The sequence below is a fragment of the Lepidochelys kempii genome, chromosome 5 (assembly GCF_965140265.1).
Source record: "Lepidochelys kempii isolate rLepKem1 chromosome 5, rLepKem1.hap2, whole genome shotgun sequence".
Taxonomy (NCBI): Eukaryota; Metazoa; Chordata; order Testudines; family Cheloniidae; genus Lepidochelys; species Lepidochelys kempii.
In genome coordinates this window covers 78,031,095-78,056,048 of record NC_133260.1, presented here as the reverse complement: position 1 = coordinate 78,056,048, position 24,954 = coordinate 78,031,095, and the positions used below count along the sequence as shown (strand labels likewise).

Below are 24,954 nucleotides of genomic sequence, written 5' to 3'. Positions count from 1 at the left end.
CACTAAAAATTAAAAATAGTTCTTTGGAACAAATGACAAACAATGTCTGATAAATGGGCAAGACCATTCCCAATTATTGGTTTCTTCAGTTTCAGGAAAAACAGTTACGTAATCAGGCAAACACAGAAGTTGTGGCCAGAATCCCAGTGTGTGGAAACATTTTCTAATATCACACATGGGTACACAACCTGCTATTTGTAACACTAGTAAGATTTATGGGAAGATTAGAAAGCCGGAGACCTCATTTTCTTCAATGTTATATTTTCCTTCTTTTCTAGACTTTCCATTTTCCTCAGTCTTAGTCATTGTTCCAGTCAAGACCTAAAGTGGAAGATAAAATATTCAGTAACCACAGTGAAAAAGGTCTGAGAGACTGAGATTAACTGTCCGAAAAATGAGAAGAAAACCCTGTTAAAAGAAACAGGAGAATAATGGCTTAACAGTTGCTTGGCCTGTGCAGGTGAGGGAAGTTACCATTTACCTGTTTTACTATTAGAAGACCCTGTCCTGCAAACACTACCTACCAAGTATTTTTAAACTATCATCAGCAGGCCCCTTCAACCAATGGGATCACTCCTGGAAGAAAACACTATGCTCCTCAGGAAGAAGTTGCAGGACTCCCAGGGAAATTTACAACAGACAACAAAAAAAATCCCTACTGGTTTTAACACCTGGTATAGAGAGGCCTATTTTTATCACCATTTAAGTTACAGCAGCTGGAAAGCAACATGGTGGTAAAAAACAGTCCAGCAGAGAGAGCCCTCTCTGCACTAAGGCTCCTACTATTTCTAACACCGATTCCACTGAAATTGTTTTGCATATGTGGCAGTAATGGCCTTAGTGCACCTTTATCTATCTAACAAAGGCACCAGGTCCTGCAAATGCACATGCTTATCATTTCATCAATTGAAATTAATAGGACTCCTCCTAGTAAAGTATTATACAAAAGGTATTCATTTTCTTATTTATTATTAATATTATTAATTGGATGGTAGCTTAGTTAAGCATCCTTGTATTATAGGATCAAGTCCAATATTTATACTGAAATTATTTTAACCAGTATTGTACAACTGGACAATTTGTATGTTATTGCAAAGAGTAGGTGGCAAACGTGCCCGGAACCAGCTTTGCATGGCACTGTTAGTAGGTCGCTAACCTGAAGTTTCAGGATAGTTAAGAGAATCTATGTAATTGAGGCAAGAAATTCCAGCCTGGCACTGACGCAAGACTGACAAGGTCACGTGAAAAATCCTCACTAACAAACCAGGGCTGAAGGAGCCCCTTCTAATTCTGTCCCATTCCTTTGAAATGATTCATTAGCAAACATTTGCACCTGTAACAGACACTGAAACCACACCAGTCTGGCGTTTGTTTGTGCTTCATGGATGTTTAGTTACTCCCAGACAGTGAAACAGTCTGATCTGATCCAAACACAGTGTTTATACGTTTTTTTTTAAGCAGGAAGGGGAAAAAGTCAGATCAAATACCCTTCCTCTTCTCCTGGCTCTTCCAGGGAAAGCACAGCTTTAGGGGACACTTGCCTGGCCAGGTTTATTTATTCTGCTGATGGGCTAAGTCTCTCCCATGTGAAATTTCATTTTTCAATGAACACTTACTCTGGGAGGCAAAGTTGCAGTGCATTTCTCGTGTGACTCATGCAGAAAACCAGTAATGGATAGGCGAGAGTTTATTTGCTGAGGGGTTTACCTCAATTAAAAGGGCATTAAGGATACTTGACTGTTGCTTAAATCCTCCGAAGTGGCCGTATCGTGGGAGATATTTTGGCCAGAATATTTCCCAGAAACATGTTTCCGCTCTTACTAGGCGCTCACCCTCAGTCTCCCCAGTCTTGATGAGCTAATAGCATTTTTCCTTTGCATAGTTTGGCATTGCCCCACGGCCTGGCAGGCTGCGTGTGTCTGCGGGCCTCGAGGTGCCTGCAGGCTCGCCCCAGCTCGAGACGTGCAGCTAGAGGTGTATATATACCGAGGGAGGGATCCTTTTGTCTCCTTCTCCCTGCAAGGAGGCTCGGGCCGCGGAGGGGAGGCAGCGGCGGGGCAGATGTGAGGCGCTGTCAGACTCGCACGTTCCCCATCGCATTACGTGAGCAAACAGCGGCGGAGCAGCCTGCCAGGCGGGCTTGTGTAACTTTGCAAATGTGCCAGAAAGTTTAAAATCCCTCAGCCCTCCTCCTCCCGCCTCCAGTCCAGACCCCAGAGAAAGCCGGAGGACGATGAGAGGCGGGTCGCTTGCTGCTGCTGCTGCTATTCAGAGCCGTGCCCTGTAAACACCCCGGGAGCGCAGAAGCTCCCTCCTTTCGGAAGGTCTCTGCCTCCCCGGGCCGCCTGCGGGGATCGAGCCTGGCTGCGGCCAGCGGCGTTTGGCGAGTGACCTTCGCGCCCGGCCGGGGCTCTTGAAGCGGGGAAGATGCACGTGGCGCTGCCCGCGGCTTTGCTCGCCCCGCTGCAGGTGTGGCTGTACCTGAGCTGCACCTGGCCCGCCGGCTGCCAGCCGCCGCCGCGCCACAACCCGCCGGCGCCCGCCGCCTGGAGGCAGCGGATTCAGTGGGAGAACAACGGGCAGGTGTACAGCCTGCTGAGCCTGGGCTCCCAGTACCAGCAGCCCCGGCGCCGGCAGGCAGCGGCCGCGGGCAGCCCCATCCTGCTGCTCCGAAACAACGCCACCGCCCCGCGGGGGGCTGCTGCTGCTGCTGAAGCCGGCGCTGCCCAGCCGCCGGCCGGAGCCGCCAGCAGGGGCTCGGGCGCTCGCCACTGGTTTCAGGCCGGCTACCAGCCGCCCCCCGGCGGCACCGCAGGGCAGAGGAGCCAGGGAGCCGCGAGCGGTTCAGCCAGGAGCCCTCCGCAGGGGGCGTCTCGGCCCAGCGCCCCCCACAGCTCAGGCGCCGGCTCCAGGAGGGGCAACAGCACCAGCCCCGGCGCTGGCAGCCCCCCGCCCCTGAGCAATCTGAGAGCCGGCCGGGAAGATGCCATGGTCGGAGACGATCCCTACAACCCCTACAAGTACACGGACGACAACCCCTATTACAACTACTACGACACCTACGAGAGACCCCGCCAGGGCAGCAGGTACAGACCCGGCTATGGCACCGGCTACTTCCAGTATGGTAAGAGCCCCCCCGCACCCCTCGAGCACGAGCAGTAACACCTCGCCCAGGGCTCCAGCAGGGGCCCCGCCGCCAGCTCCTAGCTGGGCTCCCCGCCGCCAACCCAACCGCCAGCACAGCACATAGCGATAGGCTTTGGCAGTGGGCTCACATCCCAGCATGCTCTGGAGAAATGACCAGCCCTGCCTGCCCCCCACACGAGGCAAACAACTGACGCGGTCCTAGGATTCCTAGGATCATATGGTGGTGGTAGGGGCCCGAGAGCCCTCAGGATTTACGAGGCGAGAGGCTGGCAGCAAACAATAGGCTCTGCCTGTCCAGCGAGAAGCCTAAACGCTTCTTGTGACCTAAAGCGTGGCAGGAGCCTTTGGCCAAAATAACTCCTCCTAATGCTTGAAAGTGAAACAAAACGTTGGCAGACATGTTCTGGGTTTGATCGTGCTGTTGTGTGGTTGGTTTGATGAACTGCAGGTCTCCCTGACTTAGTCCCGGATCCCTATTACATCCAGGCATCCACATATGTCCAAAGGGTGTCCATGTACAGCCTGAGATGCGCTGCTGAGGAGAACTGCCTGGCAAGGTAGGCATCTCTGCTGACTTCTCCTTTACCTTAGCCTCAGGCACTTGCTCCAGTTTCTTCCAGCCTGGGTACCCAACAGCAAGGAAACCAGGAGGGAGTAGGTAAAGATAGAGGCCTTGATAACAGGTCCTGAGTCTAGCTTCTTTTGTGGCCTTCTTATGATTTTTCAACAACAGACAACAAGAAAGGGTAATATACTAGCCCTGATTTTTAAAAGTGACAAGTGCTTTTAGGTGCCTCTGTTTTACAAAGATTAGCTCATTTGAGATGTTTTAAAGGAGCCTGATTTCCAAAGGGTTGGTACTGGGCCCTTTCTGAAAATCAGGACTTTTTAAACATCGCTGAAGATAGGTATATTAAAGCACTTGTCACTTTTGAAAATCTTTGTCCCTGATTTTAGCTGGAATCTGATCTTTTTTTAACTCTCTCCTTTAATGTGAATAAATCGTCTTGTTTCATTTTTAAAAAGGCACCATTTGTGTGGGTTAACAAAATACTGTATGCACTATGCTTAGGCAGATGCAATATACCTTCTGTGAGTCAGAAAAATATTTGCGATAATCTTAGAATTTGAGAAAAAAAATTCTTTACTCGTGAGTTGTCCCTATCCCCTTGGCAAAGAGAGATTTTTCCTGTTTTGACTGGAACTGAAATTAAGATGGCTGAGTTTCATAAATTTAATTTGTAGAGTACCTTACCCTGCAAAACAACTTTGTTTATTCACCAGTTTCATAAACTGGTTGTAGCATAGCATTAAGGAAACATTTTTGTTAATTTGCTGCAGGAAAACCAGCAAAGGGTAGCACAGAAGTTTGTTTATGGTAGTCTCACAAAAATGGCTATTTAAAATTGTTCTTGTTGGTAGAGGGGTAGTTAAAAATTTAAAAGGTTAGACCACATTTGGGACCAAAATGTCTTGATTGTAGCCTTTTAAACTACAATGGAAACAAAATATACTGTGGCCATGAGATCAACTACAAGATATTGTGTTTTACAGAAACTATTGAAAAACAGTTTTTCATGCTAAACAAGGACATTTTTACAGCTATCCATTGTTAAAGTGATATTATGCTCTTGGCTATTGTTAAACACCATTGATTTCCCTAAGTATCAAAGAGTTTCTAACCCGTGCTCATCAGGTATCAAATCCTACTCTTACTGAAATCAGGGACAAAATTAACATCAACAGAAGGACTGAGTCCTAGAATGTTACTAAAGCCTGCATCCAATACCAGAAGCTCCTAAGCACACCACAGAGCATTCTTGAATATCCTTAGCTATTAAAATTAATGGGATTGAGGGCAGTGATGAGCTGCCAAAATCTTAACTGGTTCCCTCCTCACCCCACGAGGGGGTCACTGCCTCCTGCCCCATCCAACCCCTGTCCCCTGACTGCCCCCAGAACCGGGCAGGAGGGTCTCGTGGGCCACCATAGTGGGTGCCCACCCCACCCCTAAGAGCCGGAGGGACCTGCGGGGGGGCGAGTTGGGGAGTCCCGGAGGTGCTTACCTGGGGCAGCTCCCAGGAAGCATCCGGCAGGTCCCTCTGGCTCCTAGGGGCAGGGGAGCGTAGCTAGGGAGGGAGCGGGGGAGTGACTGCTCCCCCCACTGATCACAGCAAAAGTGGTGCCTACTCCGTGGGTGCTCTGGGGCTGGAGCACCCACGGGGAAAATTTGGTGGGTGCAGAACACCCACTAGCAGCTCCCCACACCGCACCTGGCCCCAGCTCACCTCCGCTCCACCTCCTCATCCGCTCCTGAACGCACCGCCCCGCTCTGCTTCTCCATGCCCCCCCGGGCTGAGAAGCAGACGGTGGCTTCACACTCAAGCTGAGGGTGGCAGAGTTGAGCTGGGGTGAGGAGTGGTTCCCCTGCGCGCCCCGCCCCCCTCTCCCCCGTGTTACCTGCTGCGGTGTGAGCGGTCCTCCTTGCGTCTCCGCACCCCAGCTCACCTCCGCCTCCCTGGGCCTGAGTGCGAAGCCGCCGCCTGTTTCTCAGCCAGCCCTGGCTTCCTGCGCAAACAGCTGATTCACGGGAAGCCAGGAAAGGGGGGGGGGGGAGAAGCAGAGCAGGGCGGTGGGTTCAGGGGAGGAGACGGATGCGGAGCGGTGTGCTGGGGCCGGGTGTGTGGGGGGGTGGGGAGCTGCCAAATTTTCCCCTTGGGTGGTCCAGCCCTGGAGCACCCATGGAGTCGGCGCCTAAGGCGCCACTTTTGGCTGGTTAAATTTAGAAGCCCTTTTAGAACCGGTTGTCCCTTGTGGAACAATTGGTTCTAAAAGGGCTTCTAAATTTAACAATTGGTTCTAGCGAACCGGTAGGAACCGGCTCCAGCTCACCACTGGTTGAGGGTGCTCTGCAACTTGCTAGTTATCACATATAGTCACAGAGGGTTGAATGCTAGATCATAAGCTAAGAAGAAGCAATTTTGAGTGTCTGCTTAATATTTTGTAAATATACTTACGCCTCTTTTTACATCATTGCAGTTCAGCTTACAGGGCAGATGTCAGAGATTACGATGCTCGAGTGCTTCTGAGATTCCCCCAAAGAGTGAAAAATCAAGGCACATCAGACTTCCTACCAAGCAGACCCCGATATTCATGGGAGTGGCACAGCTGTCACCAGTGAGTGAAGTGTCCAGTATGGTACCTTCTACTTATCTTTTTCATTTGTTAATTGTAATATGATATGTTTTGTTTCTGTCTAGGGGAAATAGAGTTATAGGATTTTGTTCTCCCCCCCCGTTTTATGGTAATAACTCATTATATAGCTACGCATGTGAGGATGAAGAATTGAAATGATCAAATGAAAATAAATAGTTCATACTCACATACAAATGTGAAAATCTGGAAGCCTGTGCAATTTCGAATCAGTTTAGAATATTTGGTCACATATCCAATTATAACATTCAATTCTGCATAAGTCTGTTGTCCATTTATATTAAATAGAACCAACCAGTGAACTTAAAAAAAGTTATAATTATAGTTCATGCACCAAAATGTATTTTTTACTTTCACATTCACTAAAAAAAAAGAATATTCAAATATTGAATGTGTCATTTGGTTCTCTAGGGGCCCCATTATTTCATGAGTCAAGGAACATTTTCCTCAATATTGAAAAGAGGAATGGGAACGGTCCTTAACAAGCACTTCTACCAATATAAAGCCTTAGGGTGATATCTCACTATCATCTTCATCTGAAAAGAATTGGAGTTTTACGTAAAAAGTGATGCCACAATAGATGCCATTTAGCTCTGATATACAGTGCGCCACTATCACCTTTGCAAGACAAACATTGATAGACATGTGGCAAGACAAACATTGGAGAATATTTTTAACATTTTGGGACCTAATAGAACTGCATATGTGCACTTGTCCTTTCCAAGAGACTTGGTGTATATGAGTTTGCAATCTTGTCCTAAATTTAGATATTTTATATCAGGTTTGTGATACTTTAGGAAAGTGTAATGTATTTTCTTCAATTCATTTGAAATATGACTCTACAGTTGTGTGTAGATAATGATTAATTTTAATACAATGACAGAGATAATTTATTCATTGATAAAATGATGACTGAATACTGAATTCCATCTAAATATGTACCACAGAGGTTGCCATGGGCCTGATCCAAAGTCCTTTGAAGTTGGTGGAATTTCTCCATTGATTTCAAGGGGCTTGGGATCAAGCCTGCTGCAATAGGTCAAATTGTAAAATTGTTTATTCCTGATGGAACAATTACTGTAAATTCAAATGAAGTCTTTTAAACATAGACCTAGCAAGGCAGATGTTTTATTCATAGTATACAAGCCTTTGGTAAACCAAGAAAAACCCCCAACCCTTCTCGCTCTGAAAATGTGTTTTAGTTTTTAAAAATTTAATGTGAAATTGATAGCACTGCAAGCTGAAATCCTTCATCCACAGAACAGATAATCCTTTCCCTGCCAATAGGCCCTATACTGACCAGGGTGCGAGTAGAGTTCTTTCAATACTCATCCAATTCTTGGACTTTGAATATGCTGCCAACAAGAATGCCAATTGTGAGGATGGTTTCTATGGTGTTGATACTGGTCCATTAGTAAATGAACTATAACAACCAATTCATTTCTCAAATGACCTGCCATCAAATGGTACTGGTTAGTCACCATCATTCTCTGAGTCACCTTGTCATCCAAGTTTTTAGCTGGTGATACATTTTATATTATTATATATATATATAAATGTATGTTTATTTTTCATTAAAAGGTGTTTGAACTATAGTTTATTTAATCTTTTACATACACACAGCATACTGAAATCTTTCATAAGCAACAGTAGCAGAATGCTACTCAGACAAGCTGCGGATTTGTTGGTTCTTGCTAGTTTGCTTTCTTCAGCTATGTGAGAAAAGTAGAACCATAGAACAAATAGGTGCATCACAGCGAGTGTGTGACACCTAGGACACTCTCTCTCTCTCTCTCACACACACACACACACACACACACACACACACTCTCAGACTGGAATAGTGCACACTGTGAAACAACCAAAAATATGTTTTTGCAGAACACCTTAACATTATCGAACCAGCAAGACTTTGAATGTCAGTTTATACATTTGAATGTAAGTAGCCATTCCTTCAGATAATCCAATCTGTAATATTAGTACACAGAGGATGAATCTCTAAACAGAGTAGATTGTCCCCCAAACATGTGACATTTTATCATTATATTTGCAAACAATGGAAGTAGGAAAATAACCACAACCCTTCAGCCCCTTCCAGAAATAGCTAACTTGCCTAGAATTTACAATATGTGAAGGTAAGCATTCCTATCCAAACAAACTGTGCCTGAAGGCAAACATTACAAGATGAACCACTCAAGTATGAACAGTTTAAGTGCTTGCTAGTGTTATTGAAAAAGAGAAAACAGGAAATTTTGGGAAAACAAAGCCAATGAAGAGCCATTCTTTTAACAAATTAAAATGTGATTTATTTTTATAAGGTTGTGTTTTTATACAATAAAAAAAAATCTAACAGTGGTGCCACTGAGAAAAATATATTAACCCATTAGTTTTATGTAAGAAAAAATTTGGCAGGTTGCACTATAAGGTAGATTAGATAGGAAACATGATTATTTTTATTTAATAATGTTTTGGAAAAATCTGATCTGCCTCTACTAACTGACCTGTGGTCTAATGTCTGTTAGACATTACCACAGCATGGATGAATTCAGCCACTATGACTTGCTGGAAGCAGGCTCACATCGGAGAGTTGCTGAAGGGCACAAAGCAAGTTTTTGTCTTGAAGATACCTCCTGTGACTATGGATACTATAGACGATATGCATGTACAGCACATACACAGGTAAGAAGAGATGGTTCCAAAGAACCAAGAGATTTTCTTTCTTGCAGTTTGCCTTACTTGAGAGATTTTATGTAACATTACAGGCCCCAGTTCTCAGGTGCCTTAATTAGCTATTAGATAATCACCCCAGGGTAGGGGGAATCTGCTGGTGGCATAAAACTAGCATAGCAGCTTTGTACTCTCCTTTCACTACAGCCCCTGTAGAAGGTGTGGCTGCTGGAAGTGGATGGCTGAGGCTTTCTTGTACCCTGGCAGGTCTCCTGGGGCCATGGACAGCTGATGTACATTAAAACAGTCCTCAAGCTACTCTGATTTAGATTGCGGGACTGGCCATCACACAGCAGGCCCAGGATCAGGGGCAGTGAAGAAATCCTATAAGGTCTCGTTCCACTTCTCTCATCCCAATCCACATTCTGCTGTCCATGGCTGCAGTCAAGGATCAGAGCTAGTGTTCTTTCTTCTCAGAGCCTGATAGTGCAAGGTGCTGTGTTTCATCAGTTCCCAATGCTATCAAAGGGGGTTTGAGGGGATTCAGTACATCACAGCATCATGCTCTGTGCATGCATGTAACAGACCTTCAAATTAATGGGAACTGTGTGAACATCATGGGCAAACTATATCCCTTTTTCTGCAGAGGTATAATTTTATTCCTGAGAAATGCCAAATATTTTCCCATGTGGATGTGTCCATATTTAAATCTTAAGTATAATGAATTATCTACAATATGTAAAGTTTGTGTAGGGGTTTTAAAAATAGTCTCTCTCTGTGTAGGTTACAGCATTCACCTAACATATATATTTTACAGCTGGAGTACTTGTGTCACTAGAGTCAAGGCTGTGTCAGCATTTCCACTGTAAACCCATATTTTTAGGGGTTGTAATTGGACTGTAAAACTTTGTTCCAGCCTCAAACTTGGCACGTGTAAGTAGGGCATAAGCGGATTACCAGCTGGGGTCAGGAGGGAATTCCTGAATGGCTTTATCTTGCATAGTTAAGTGACTTATGAGGATTTTTCCACTAAAGCATCCTATACTGGCCACTGCTGAGAATACCAGACTTGATGGACCATTGATATGTTCCAGTGTGGCAATTCCTATATTCCTAGCAACAAAGTCAGAGGTTTTTTGGACACACAGATCTGGAAAAACCTCTGCTGCCATTTTGGATACCCTCTGAATTCTTGCAGCCATTTCTGATGTTTCAAAACCTGTATTTGCTTGAAGAGAAAAACCTTATTAGGCCATTTTCTGCAGAACTAAAGCTATAGACAAATAAAATACAAAGACAGCTCTTTAACTCCATGAGCTTCCTATGACGAGTACTTTACTCTTTGCACTGGATGCAAAATTCATCTATGGCCAAAGCCAACACTCTTCTTTGAGGTAGTCAAGATTCTAGTGGCAATTAAATTCACACAAATGAGTTTGGAACTGGAGATTAGGATTCACTGAGCATGCACCTCATGTCCTAACTCATGGGGAAAAGTTCTTTCTTGATTTTTCTTATATTCAAATAAATTTAGAAGGAAAATGGTTTAAAATGGAGCTGCCCAGACAAGAAACAGGAGCAGTGTATCCCTCCCCAACTTATCCCACAAAAATGGTGATGAATATTTTTTGCTGAATTGGTCTCTAAGATTCTAAGTCTTAAGCAGCAACTATAAGAACTTCCTCTTCAGATAGAAGGGATCCAAAATGGCATTTGCAAATAGTATGTCTAGGACTTTATTGGTGCTGTACTGTCTCATGCAGGACCCTCCTTACATCTGCCAAACTTTTCAAGTGGCCTCATATGTTTCTCCCCAATGGACCAGAATAACTCCTTTTGTTTCATTTAATCAGGTAAATAGGTAAGGAAAAATCTCAGGTGTTTATTTGAACTGTACCCACGCTTCTTGGGCCTGGAAATCCAGGATTAAAATATCGCAAGATTTCCAGTACTTCCTGCTTCCTGTCAGGCTGAAAAAACTGTGAGACCAGCCTCCCTCATAATAATTCAGCAATGCTGGTCCCAAGCTGAATCAGAAAGTGGTACATGAAAAAAGACAATAGGAAAAATGATAGCCAAAACTTTCTGAACCTCAAAAGCCATTCAATTGAAATTCACAGTTTTAGGTGTAGATTTTGGTCAGTTCTTATCTTTTCTGAAATGATTCCTTCAACTCTTGCAAATAAGCGACACTTTAGGGAATACTGTCAGATAGTACTTAAATATAGCTATTTTAAATTTCAGGGATATGTAATCAGTAAATACATATTATATTAAAAAAGTGTATAAATAAGACTAGTTCAAAGTTTTCCATTGAAACTGTGTTTTGCTGGAAAACTGGGTTCTCAACAAAATATTTTCTGGGAAATGTGTCTGCTTTCCACAGAAAATTTTGATTTTTAATCAAACTGATCACCTGAAAAATTTTTCAGTTCTGAAATGGAACCATGCTGGCCCAGGGAATTGTAGTTTATCCCCTATAGTTTGTATGGGGATCCCAAACTATATCTCCCATCATGTCCTATGATGCACAGTGGTGCATCATGGGAGATAGAGATATAGTCCCTTGGGAAGCCCAGTCTAATAAGAATGGGAACATGAAATGCCTGAACTACAAATCCCATGAGCCTCTGCAACAGCATTTCAGAATTGAAATATTTCTGGTTTTGGCCAAAATGTGTTTTTGATTTTCATCCAAAACTTTCCATGAAAAACAACCCCTGTTTTCCAACCAGCTATAACAAATTCCTGTTTATCCAAAAGAGCAGAACAGCTTGTAAGTGATGCTCCAGTCTCTCAGATAAGCATTGTAATTACTGGTACCTATTTATGAATAGTTTTATCTTTAATTTTCTTATGTGGTAGAAACAAAGAAAAGTTAATACAACTGCTCTGTCAGAGCTAGGCAGTACTATTTAAACAAATAAAACTCAGAAAGTTCAGATTCAATGCTTATCTCATTCATTTGTGCCCTTTTCCCCAATGATGTGCACAAAGGAAGCATCGTGGCGTTACCTGAATTTTTTGACTGGGGTTAGTTTGTGTCTGTGTTAATGTTGTTGTTTTCTGAAAATATATTCCTTAGACTCCTTTGCTTGTACATTTTTAGGGACTGAGCCCTGGTTGTTATGACACCTACAATGCTGACATAGATTGCCAATGGATTGATATTACAGATGTGAAGCCTGGAAACTACATACTGAAGGTATGGGGTGTGTTTTAAGAAATCATAACTATAAACCCATTTAAACCAGCACAGCAGGTTATCAATCCAAACCCAGTTGTAAATGGCATTTTCCTTCCTTCAAGGTTAGTGTAAACCCCAGCTATTTGGTACCAGAGTCTGATTACTCCAACAATGTAGTACGCTGTGATATCCGCTATACAGGCCATCATGCATATGCCTCTGGCTGCACAATTTCACCGTAAGTAGATTCCTCTTTCTCTGTAACTACTTTACACTCATAACATTAAGATTAGCAAATAGGTTTATGGTGTCAAGAGGTGAATTTTCCATTGAGTAGATAATTGCCAAATGAGTTCTAGCGATGCAAACTTTGTAAGTGGATGATTTAATAATTAGTGTGGAGCGTGCTAGTTTTCGGTTACAGATGGAACTTAGGTTCTTTTTTGTGGGAGGAATGGGAATGATTATTTTGCCATTTACAACTGCATATCTTTCAAATTATAGCTACTTGTAATTAAGCTATTTTCTTCAATCTTCCATCAGATCCATAGAACCATTTAAGATGGAAGGCACCTACAATAGTTTATCAAAATCCATTCCTCTCCTAGCATAGAACACCTACTAAAATTCTTGTTAGAAAAGTTTGTTTCTGCACTCTTGATTTCAGGATTTATAGGGACTTTAAAATTGCTGCTCCTACCTGGATTCCCAGCTGTTCTCCCTGGCTCAACTCCCTTCTTGAATTTGCAGCCACAAGGCTCCTGATGCTTATCCAATTCCCATACAGAGCATTCACACAAAGCTGTTGAACAGATTGCTGAGGGCCCCTTGAAACACTTTGTTCAAAACAAAGCAAAAAACCACATACAGTTATGTATTACTTTCTCACTGCTACAGCAAGCCCTCCCTCCCCTCCCCCGGAACAGTTCTTCCAGCAACACCTCATTTACTGTTTCATATTAGCTCTCTTGGTGTTCAAGCAATGACCCTTAACTATGTCTGGCCACAAATTGTTTTGTAAAAAGCAAATGTACATTGAACAAAATCAGTGTTTCCTTTGTACTTTAGCTTAACATACCCTCTGAACATTACACAGAAAAATAAGTACTATGTTATAACCACATATAGAGTGAGCTTTCCAGTTATTTTTATACATGATTACAGAATCACATTATTCATGTGTGACATTTAGTGGTTGATTTAATCTGACTGGAAATAACAAATGAGAGCATTAATCTTATGTAGAAACCTTGGTGACATTATTAGTTTTCATTTATTGCTTTGGAATTTAAATAAGTGACCAGTGTGGATTGACAGACCTACATTAATGGGTCTTCACACTGATCTCATTTGGATGTTGCTTAATTACTATATCATGGAGCGCGTCACTCACTGCTGGACTGGCACCTCCTCCTGGTCGTTCTGGGGATTAGCTCGAGGCCAACACCCATGTCTGCGTCACTCCTTCTCCACAGTCCACCTGCAACCCCTCTCGCGTCAGGAACTGCAGAATCCTCTTAGTGGCTGGGCCCTCCAGCCATGTCACTATCCGTGTTCCCCCCCTTCTGGGTGAGATTTAGTTCCTTAGTAGTCCAGCCACTTCCCCAGTGGCGACTGTAGTCAACTGTCCTGCCACTTCCCCAGTGGTGGGGATCCAGGCCCGCCCACTGCTCTGGGTCCAGCCCAGGAACCCTCTGAACCGCAGTTACTGCATTCCTTTGCTTCTACTATCACTGCATTTCCCTGGGCCACTTCCCTGCAGCCACAGCACCCTCCTCAGTCTCAGCAGCCAATCTGGAGCTCCTTCTGTCTTCCTGCCTGCATCACTCTGTCCAAGATGCTACAGGTTTGCAGCCTACTCAGGACACAGTCCTCCCTCCTTAAACAACAGGCAGCTACTGACCCTGCTCTGCTGTAAGGCTCTTTTTAACCCCTTGCCGGCCAGTGTGGGGCAGATGCTCCATCACATGCCACTTGTAAGGTTTATCTCACTTTGAATGTACTACAAAGTCCTTCGTACTGGGAAATCAAACACTTATCAAGCAGGGCTAAAATGGCAAACACTTGTGTCACCCCTATGTGAAGGCCTAGGTTCATATCACACCAGTCACAACAAAGAATAAGACAGGTCCATCAGTGGCCATTAGACAAGATGGGCAGGGACTCAGCCCCATGCTCTGGGTGTCCTTAAATCTCTGACTGCCAGAAGCTGGGACTGGATGACCGGGAACTGATCCTTCAATAATTGCCCTGTTCTGTTCATTCCCTCTGAACCACCTGGCACTGACCCAGAACTGGGTCGCAGAATGGAAGGCACTGGGTCGCAGCGGCTCTGGTCAGCACCACTGACCAGGCCGTTAAAGGTCTCATCAGCAGTGCTGCCCGGCTAAGGCAGGCTAGTCCATACCCTGGAAGCAGCTAGCAGCAGGTCTGGCTTCTAGGCAGGGGGCCATGGGGCTCTGCACGCTGCCTCCGCCCTGAGCACCGGCTCCGCCTGGCCAGTGGGAGCTGCGGGGGGCGGTGCCTGCGGGCGAGAGCTGCGCAGAGCCACTTGTGTGGCTCTGCCGAGTAGCCAGACCTGCTGCTGGCTGCTTCCAGGGCCCAGTGTGACGTATCCCCACTGCGCCACTGACCGGGAGCCGCCAGAGGTAAGCCCACGCCCCAATCCTCTGTCCCATTCCTGAGCCCCCTCCAAACCCGGAACCCTTTCCTGCACCCCAAACCCGTCATCCCTGGCCCCACCCCAGAGCCTGCACCCCCAGCCCAGAGCCCTGACCCCCTCGTGCACCCAACCCCCTACCCCAGCTGAGCCCCCTTCCACACCCTGAACCCCTCATTCCCAGCCCCAACCCTGTGCCCAGGGCTGAGCCCCTCCCTCACCCGAAACCCCTCATCCCCACCTCCACTGGGTCATGGGCATCAATAATTTTCTTCAGTTGGGTCACCAGAAAATAAGTTTGAAAAGCACTGGACTAGATGGACCATTGGTCTCACCCAGTATGGCCATTTTTAAGTTCTTAAAAGCAACAAGTTTAATGGCCTTGGCCTAGTCCTTTATTTGTTCTCACCACCAGAGTGTCCATGCTTGTGGGAGAATGAGAAACTGAACAACTGGTGTGCTGCAGGTTATGAGTGGTCGTTTTTGGCAGAGCAGTGTGAAGAAACTTTCATGGCATCTCCCTGCACTAGAACTAGCTCTAATCAAAGCATCCACTAACCGAGCTTCTCTTCACTTGAATTCAAGAAGGGGAGGAGAGAGAAAAGGTTAACTGAAGGGTGTCAGTTAGGGTTATGCATCGTTACTTTGCTTTGTAGCCTCCCCTCTCTCGGCTTCCTAAATTAACAAAATACTGTAATGATATTCAAACATACAAAGGAAAGCAAGTTCTCTAGTTCCTTTTGTGCTGCATGTTAATACTGATGTATAGATATTTAACACAGGTGGGTTAACTTTGTTTAGTACTTGTTTGCTAATGTATGGTATTTAACAAATTTTTCCTTTTTTTTAAAAAAATAGATACTAAGATGCAAGAAAATGGACGAGTCAGTGCCCACTGTTTTGTACTGTAATATCATTATATAAACTTCAGTAGGATACGAACACTTTACAAAAAGCAAAAAAATTCAACACAAACTTTTATGTGGTTTTGAAGCATAATGGCTGCTTCATAAAATGTGTAACTGGATTTTTAGCATTCAAATTGTCACTTAAAAAACTATTGCAACGTGTGGGGTTGGTGATTTATGCACAGATTTTCAAATTCTAAAGGAAATTAACTCATTCACAGAAAAATAAGGTTTTTTTGTGTTTTGTTTTAAACTCCACTGGAAATCAGAGTGCAGATAACAGCAGAGTTTGGTCAGTACACTATCTGTGAATGAGCTGTAATCTCTTTAAAAGGTAGCAAAAAGTATAGTACTAAATAAAATGCAGTAAGTAGTAGTAATGCTGGCTAGCTCAATGAATGCCGGAACAAAGACCTTCTTGGGAGTGATGCTCCTGCCATTACAGTAAAAATAATTGGATACATTGGATGCAGAGGAGAAAAGTATCCTCAGTTTTCAAGGAATATTAACATATAGCAGAAAAACGTTCATGTATGCATTAGTTACATCCCATATACGAAATTTATGTTTATTTTACATTTTTAATATATTAGTAGGTAAACCATTTTCTCAAGCTGAATGCATATTGGGGCTTTGGCCATAAGTCTGTTTTACTTTTGGAGTAGAATTAAAGAATTTAGCCACTTTTCTCTGTGAATAGAGATTTTCAAAATGGGGGTCTTAAAAGGATTAATTCAATGCGAGTAAAATGAACTAAGATGAACAGCTGTCCACCAGAAACAAGGCTTCTGAAAGCCACATTGGATAGTCCCTAATAATTAGTTGTACGAAAAAAAGGCATGAATTGAACAGGCTAACCAATTACAACAACTGACAAAAGGCAATCAGCTCAGAGGCACCACAAACAGAAATAGGCCAAAAGACCTATCAGGGTGTTCTTATTGAGAAAAGGCCTTTTACTTGTATTCTCATTAGCATTATTTTACAGTTAGTACTGTACTTGATTCTTAATTGCATATTTGGCTATTCAAAGACTGAAGCTTAAAATATTATACAATATGTATAGAATAATTGTTGGTGAATGCAACAACACAGGAAGTACTTTTGTTAAGTCAATCATGAAATAGTCAAAGTGAAAAACTTTCAGCCCAAATTAACAAAATATATCATGCTGCTTACTGGTGGGGGTTCACAAAAGTATGCAGTTGACCAATTTAAGCTAAAGCAGCTGTGATTTTTGCTTTTTAAACTGTGAAATTATTTCTCACATTGTCCTGATACTTCTTCCGAAGATCACAGATGGTGCAATGCTCAACCTGCAGCTCACAACATCTAAAGCAACAGCCAAAGCTCAAAACCTTTAGAGTTTTAATGGTATATATCTTTATGTATTTGTGTAGCTTGAGGAATACTGGGGTGTTTTGTTACAAGGTTGGGAAATATTTTAAGCAATATTTGCCATTATTGCATGCAGTAGAACCATGCACATTTAATTTTGAAATTGTGTTAGTTATCAGAATATCCTTGAGGACTATGGATCAGCTAGTTATTTCCTACATGTATTTTGTTGTTTTAAGATTATCAAATGTTTCTGTCCAAATCACCGTCATGTTCTGGCACAATAAACCTAAACAACTGTAACATCAACACTTAACCAGGCTGACACTGATGACCTAAGAACCATTAACTCATTGAGGGAATGGCCCTTTACTCACTCACCTTTCACTTCTACATGCAGGCTGGGTCCAGTTTACATCTGCAGGCTGCTAAGTTTTCCATTGGTTTTCCTCATTTGGTTGGTAAAGATAATTTTAGTCACTCACCAAGTGGGTATCTAACTCAAGCAATAAAAAGTCTGAAAACTAGACTTGGCACATTTTACTGTAGTAGGGCTCTATGCACATCAGCAGTTAAAGTTGTGCCATTATCTCTCTTTAAAAAGCACTATTTTCATGTGTTTATAATTGACTGTACCAATATGTTCCAGACTGAAGTTTGGCTTTTGAGGTCTGAGCTCCAGAACAATTTTTGTAAATGGATTAAAAACAAAACAAACAAACAAAAACGCACACACACACACAAGCGTATGAATGAACAAATGCAGGTACATTTATACCTCCTGCCAAAAGTGATTCAGGCCAAAATTTCCAACCTGGGATGAAGGCTCTGAAGCTGCAGCTTCTTGTGTGTGGGCAACTTGTACACGTGCAGTTGCATGGAAGTCAGTGGATACATCTACACTGCAAACATGTCCCCACTGCAGCAAGTCTCAGAGCTCAGACCTAGGCTGGTGCTACAGAGCTAAAAATAGCAGTGTAGATGTTCCTGTTTGGACTGGAGCTTGGGGTTTGAAACCTGGTGAGGGGAGTGAGTCTCAGAGCCCAAGCTGGCATGTTTTAACACCATAGCACAAGTCCCGCAAGCCTGGTTCTCTAGAGCTAGATTCTGAGAACTATTGGGGCACAGGACATTTTAGGCTCAGCAATTACCGAGGCGCTGTGCAGCCAGGAGGCACTGAGGTGTGGTGTTTTAAGAGAGTAGTTCTGGGGGTATTTACTCCGTAGATGCCCTCAGATCTGTGGGATTTTCCTGTAGCTGTGGGCGCATCTGCTGCGTTGGAGAGCCACACCCTCTACTTACCTCCCCACTGGAGGATACCTCAAAAATTGTGGAAGTTTAAAAAGGAAGTTTGCTGAGTATCTTTGGCTCTCCTGTAGGAAGATGCATTCTGGCCTTTAGTGCAGATGCTTGGGCTGCCAAATGATCCCCTGATTTAAGAATCTTTAAGTACTCATTGACATGATAGGTTGGTAGGGCGCCATCGACACCATCATTGGTAAATGAACACATTTTACATGTAGATCTGATAGACAATGGAATTTCTTTTCTTTAGCTAAATGCTGTACAAGTTTTAAAACATTTGTTTTAAACAATGGGAAAAGAAATGAAATTTGCACACTGTTCAAGAGTACACAAATGGTCTTGCTTAAATCAACAAAAGCTAAGAATGTCAGAATTAAAGTTGGAAAAATTAACACAACCTGTTCTTAACTAATCCTGCTGAGCTGTAATGCAGGAGTAGAGAAAAGTTGATTTACAAAGCTAATGAGCGAATGTTACTAAATGCGGGGAGTTGCTGGCCATAATTCTCAGTATCTTGGTCACTGCAGGTTTGATCCAGATACCTTAAGCCTACTTTTTTCATGCTGCAATATATTTAAAGGGAATGCTTGCTTTTTTGTAGGAAATCTTTATACATTGTTTTGATGTAAGAGTTTATTTTATAAAACAAATTTTATTGTGTAATCATTGTTAATAGGCTTTGGGCCTATTCCTGTGGTCTTTGAAAAGGAGCTTTGCCCTTGATCTCAAAGAGCGTAAGATCAGTCCAAGCGTTTGCAAAATTTCAGAAGTACAGAAATGCTTCTCTTGCAGTTTCAAATTTCCTTTGAAAATGTTAGAGCGTGCATGAAGCAATTACTTCCCACATTTCAGGTCTTTAGAGAAATGTTGCATATAAGGAACATTCCCATGCAACAGACTCATTACAAGACAACTTTGCTATATTTGTAAAATCTTGAAATACATGTTTGATAATAGGTGCATATTTCTAGACAAAAGTATTAAAAGAATGAGAGATTGGTCAGCGGTTGAACCAACAGATCATGTAGATGATATTTTTTATGTTGCACACCCAAGTTTACTATGTAGTATTGAATGGTGCGTTCACCAAAGTTTACCTTCATAGTCCTTTTATATATCTGTTTTTTCAGTTGTACCTGTTCATACCAAAAGGGTTATTTTCATTCATAAAATTGAAAGCAGTCTATCCTGTGCCTCACATTATGCCAAATATGTAGGGTCTTTTTACATTCCCCAGATTAAAAAAGGTGCTGAAATAACTTGAATTAAAACCAAGAAGTGTATGCTAATAGGAGGTTATTTTTTGTTGTTGTTTTAGCAACTAAATGCTACAAATTCAGTGAAATGCCACTTGTTTTTGCAATTTCTTGAAGGAGTTTTCAATGTTTCCTTCACTGTTTTCCAAGAATCTTAATTTTAAAACCTCTATCTTTATTTGAAGAGCTTTTATTTATAATATTCAGACACTAGCTTTGTATTCTTCATTGCACTTTCATATTCTTGTGTTACATTGCCTGTATTATGGTTGCAAGTTTATGTGAAAATGACTTGAATAAAATGTTTCAAGTGTTCACACGGTCTATTCTGCTGCACCTAGGTTCAACATGGGCCTGATCCCTTTGTCACTGAGGTCAACTGGAGTCTCTTCATTGTCTCCAGTGGCGCTTGGCTGCGGCTACATATGCGTCAGAATGGGAATGATTAAAGTTTGGCAAAGTTATAAGCACCTTATAAGTCTTATAATGGGAAGCGTCAGGCAACCAGCAGCAATATCAGCTCTGCTTAGAATACACAAGAATCCAGCACAAATACAGAACTTCTTTATAAATCTTAGGACTGGGTTCCAAATTCACTTTTGGGTGTAGACCTTTAAAACTCAAGAATACTCTGGGACCCAATTGTCTGAGATGGTTCTTTATCTCATCATGGCAATTAAGCCAGCTGGGATTAGTGAAATGTATGAATGTTTTAATAAGGTGACCCTATGAAGTGCTTGGGCCTGTGCTAACTTTTGTTTCTCAGGGGTGCCTGTGCCCGCAAAAGAGGAGGGGTGAGGGCCTGGGGATTTAGTCTTTTACCCACAAATGCTTTCTTCTAGCTACAAAAAAGGAAGCAGTCAATACTTATTTGGCAAGTGAGGTTACATGGCAAATTCCTGAAAAAATGTACAGAGTATAGTGATACCATACCACATTTAACTTATGTAATTAGGAGCAGGAAGTAAAGGTCTTCTAGTATGTCCACACAGCATTTTGGAGCAAGCCTCGGGCCTCTGAGCCTGAGCTCCAGCCCAAGCTGCAACGTCCAAGTACTGTCTCTACAGCTGTTTTTAGACCGCTAGCGTGAGCCCTGCTATCTCGCACTCACGCCAGAATGCTGTGTAGTCACACCTTTAGTGTTTCCTGGGATCTTCCCCTCTGTAAATATTTTGAAAATGCCCATCATTCACTGAAAACTAATAAAAAGAAAATTGCTCTTCAAGAAGTATTTCCTAAGCCCAGGCTTAGTTCATCTGTGACAGAGAGGGTTTCACAGCATTAAGAGAGGGTGTGAACGCAATAAGAAGCAGGGAAATCACTCCAACGTTCCCTTCATTTTGGCCGAAATCTTAAGAAGGGGGTCCTGCAACATTCTCCCTGTAACAAATCCTGTTGGGAAGTGCTTACTGCCAGGACCCAAGTCTAAACACTCAGCGTTCAGAGGCAAAAGCATAAACAAAATGAGGGCCCCATTTGGAATTTGCTCTCCCTGGACGCCAGTCAAACCCAAAGTGACCTTCAGGCCATGATGAAAGATATTTCATTTAGGATTTGAAAACTTTTTTTGTGCTCTACTCTGTCTTTGAAGCCTTAGCCACCACATTATTTCTATAGTAATTGTCAGTCTGTCTTTTTAGAGTGTCAAGGAAAATAGAAGTGAATAAAAGACACTATTTAGATACAACTATGTTCTGTTACTTGGAGCAGATACACTATATTATTGGTGTGTGGTTCCACAAAGCGTATGTTATTTTGTCATTTGACTTGGGTAAAATTCTGATGTGAAGTAGAAACAAAATAAAAAGCAGAAACCAGAATTAAATTACCACATTGAAACTACACATGAAAGTATGTCCATTACACTAGTACCAAATAATACAGGAATGGTGGGATGATCTATCCTACAGCTAGATCAACATTCACACTGTACTAAGGACACACTGTTAGCAATCATCTAACCAGAGCACCAGAGGAAACAGAGCATGAGCCTAGAAACCAGTTTGAAGAATTCATTCCAAACAACAGATACCATAAGGAAATGAGTGGGCTTAGACCCTCTAACACGCCTGGCTCCATGTAAGCCAGAGAGATGTAATGGCACATCGCTAGCCATCCTGCAGTTCCTTCAGAATTTCAGTTTTCATGGAAATACATTTTTTAAGCTGTATGGTTTACCTTCCAAATATGAACTAACGTTGTGCTGTATTCCCAGTTCTGTACACTGCCTGAATCAATAGACTAAGGCTATGTCTCCACTGCACCTCTTGTGGCGGTCTATTGGGTGTGTAGCTACAAGCCACAGTAAAAAGCAGGCTGGTACAAGCTGCAGCATGTAGCTCCATGTGTCAGTGAAATGTTCTGGCAAGGGGGAGGCAGCAGGGAAAGGCTTGGCAGCAGAGACCTCCCAGAGCCTTTCCTCACTGCCTCCCGCACCAGAGCCTTTCCCTGTTGCTGCAGCCTTTCACTGTCGCAGGGAGTGGCTCTGGCAACTCCCTGCGGGTGGAGCCTTTTACTGGCAGGGAGCTGCTGGAGCCTTGCCTTGCCCCAGGGAAAGGCTCCTACAGCAGGGAGTTGCTGGCCAGTAGCGGAGAGCTGCCAGAGCCTTTCCCCACTATGAGGAAAGATTCTGGCAGATCCCTGCTGTAGGAGTCTTTCCCTGTGGTGGGGAGCGGCTCCATCAGCAGGACCTTATATTGATAAAAATAGTATTGTTGACAGGCACTGCTTGAGTGAATAGAGAGGCCCATACCCACATGGTTCAGGCATACCTTTACTCATGATCTACTGTTATTTATACCCATGTTAGGGGTGTGTGTAGTGTAAGTACTTTGCACACCGCTGAAAGGTACCCTGAGGTATGTAGTGCCTCCCATTCATCTGAGAAGTTAATGCAGAAGTATGAAGGTGAACACAATTAAATGTCCACTTTGTTAACTATTTCACTCAATCTCTTTAGCAGAAATATCCAGCTAATATGTTTCTCTGTCATGCTGGATATCACATAAGCTGAGACAGTCAAAATGACCTAATGGGTCTTTTCAAGCCCATAAAGCCACTGCAGGTTCTTTCCCTACAGCAGTATTTCTTCAATCCAGCTTTAAAATGATCTCAGTGATGGGGCTTTTTCCACTTCGGGTGATAAAGACAATACTCTCTCATCTATTTCAGTTAGAAATTGCAAACCAATTTAATACCAGCGTAAGCATGGCCTCCTGCTGACTGCATGCCTCAAGCCCAAAACACAATACTGTGTGTCTGTGTCTAATACTCAGTGTGATTACAGGTAAGATAAGACTAGGAAGTATACTCAGAATTATTAATTAGAAAAGGCACACCTCCTGGTTCCATATTTGCATCAAAACACAGTGCACATGCCCACAAAGTAAGTGTACATTTTGCTAATATGTATCTCTTTCTGTGTTATTCTGTTATTCTGTGGTAAACCTGCCCACACTGGACCTCATCTTCAGTTTTGGTGATTTGCCTGACATCAAAGAGTAAGTCAATGACAGATCTACAGATAGAACCTATAGGTCTGATCCAAAGCCCATTTAAGTGACTGGAAAGACTCCCAACGACTGCAAAGGGCTTTGGAACAGGCCCTAACTCTCCTGATACTATATCTAATTCAATAATTAAATTGTATATACAACATAATTTACTACATCTGTCTCAGTTTTCAAATCTTTCAAATGGGGATAGCAATATCAGCATTTCCATAATGTTTTAAAGTAACTTTAAGTTTCTGGATTTTCCATCAGTTTTTTTTTAAAGTATGTGGTCTATTAAGATATTTTCACTTCCAGCTATTGATACATATTTGCAACCTGAATTGCAGTTGAGCAATTGTCTATTAATATGTATTGATACAGCGTCTCTCTTCTGTGCACAGTACTAAACATTGATTTTATTTTGAACTGTGCAGCTTGCTGCAGCTTGATAGGAGTTGCCAGTCATCTAATGTTCACACCCAAAGAAATGCCTTTTCAGTATACCAATCATTATTAAAACCAGAAAAATATGTAGGCCCTTAGACATTTTTGGGTGGGGTTGGCCATAGGTTTACCACAGAACAACACAGAAAGAGATACAAATCACTTTAGCAAAATGTACACTTACTTTGTATGTTATTTTCTGAACAGAAACTCCTGTGAACACAGTATTGAACTTCAGATGAATTCACTAGGCTCCTCAATTCAAAAGAGTTGTTCTCTTGCACAAATACAATAAAATACAGCTCTCTATAATGCAGTGCCTAGAACATTGGGGCCCTAGCCTGGGTATGGCCTTTAAGCACAACCTAAGTAGCAATAACCCATAAGACACATGGAAGGTAGTAAAAAAGGATCTGTCACACTCAGATTGCCCTTCCTCTCCACCCCCCAAAGTTACAGTAACTGAGCATCAGAATGTGGAATAATGTTTGGATTTCTCTGATCAAGGTCTTCCAGTCAAGCTCGTGAAGAATTAAAAGGTCATTTTGCAAAAAAGGAGGCTCTGATGTTTCAGATACCCCCAGGAGTACACTTAAGGTTACAAATTATAGCTATAACAAAGTCTCTTCCTGCATTCTTAACTGCCAAGAAAAACTAAATGGTCCTGGCACTCTAAGGACATGTAAAGTGACGCTTCAGGATATAAACTTTTAAAAACTAGCTATATATTGTACATGATCTACATTTTTCTTAGGTTTTTAAGTTTACAAGTTTGTTTGTTTTTTAAATTTGACAATGCAGATCAGTCACTTCTAAAAATTGGAAACTTTTACCTACCTAGAAAATATTAGCTGCCTGTGAAGAAATTTTTTTATAACAGGATTACAGCTAACAAAAGGAGAGAAAAAGTTTCCTGCCCTTTATTGAAGCCAGGAAAATTGCACATCAAATATTTGTTTGGACTAGTACTAAGCCTTCAAAAAAGTTTCTTGTCTAGAATATATAAAACAGTATTCTAGATATTGCTTTCAAGAGGATGACCTTCTCTTCAAAACATGATTTTCCCTGAAGAAAAACATATGTTCAAAATATAATGAACGTAGTTCCTATGTATAGCTACTGGCTGCTGACTTTTAGTACAAGATTACTTTGAGTCTATTGCTACTATCTGGTATAAAAACCCCCCTCCCCCCCCACACATCTACCCACCAAACCACCCCTCTTTCATACAATGAGGAATTAAAAAAACCAAAATATCCTGGGGCACAAACTTAATTGAAATCCACATTCCTCCAAGGCTGCAACGTAATGCAGGAAGGGAGAGAACATCACTTTC

The 24,954-nt window shown here is 42.6% G+C and overlaps 1 protein-coding gene across 2 annotated transcripts; it reads left to right on the top strand.

Moving 5' to 3' along the window:
* The first annotated feature begins 2,032 nt into the window (after positions 1 to 2,032).
* LOX (lysyl oxidase) lies at positions 2,033 to 19,891 on the top strand. Of its 2 annotated transcripts, XM_073344809.1 has the most exons (7): positions 2,033 to 3,124; positions 3,596 to 3,704; positions 6,187 to 6,324; positions 8,883 to 9,039; positions 12,137 to 12,232; positions 12,337 to 12,452; positions 15,732 to 19,891. In XM_073344809.1, exons 1-7 carry the CDS (start codon positions 2,428 to 2,430, stop codon positions 15,736 to 15,738), a joined length of 1,320 nt encoding a protein of 439 aa, XP_073200910.1. In that variant the 5' UTR covers positions 2,033 to 2,427; the 3' UTR covers positions 15,739 to 19,891. The 2 variants fall into 2 exon arrangements, with proteins under 2 accessions (XP_073200910.1, XP_073200911.1); XM_073344810.1 differs by lacking the exon at positions 15,732 to 19,891 and having other exon boundaries at positions 12,337 to 12,456.
* Positions 19,892 to 24,954: the final 5,063 nt, after the last annotated feature.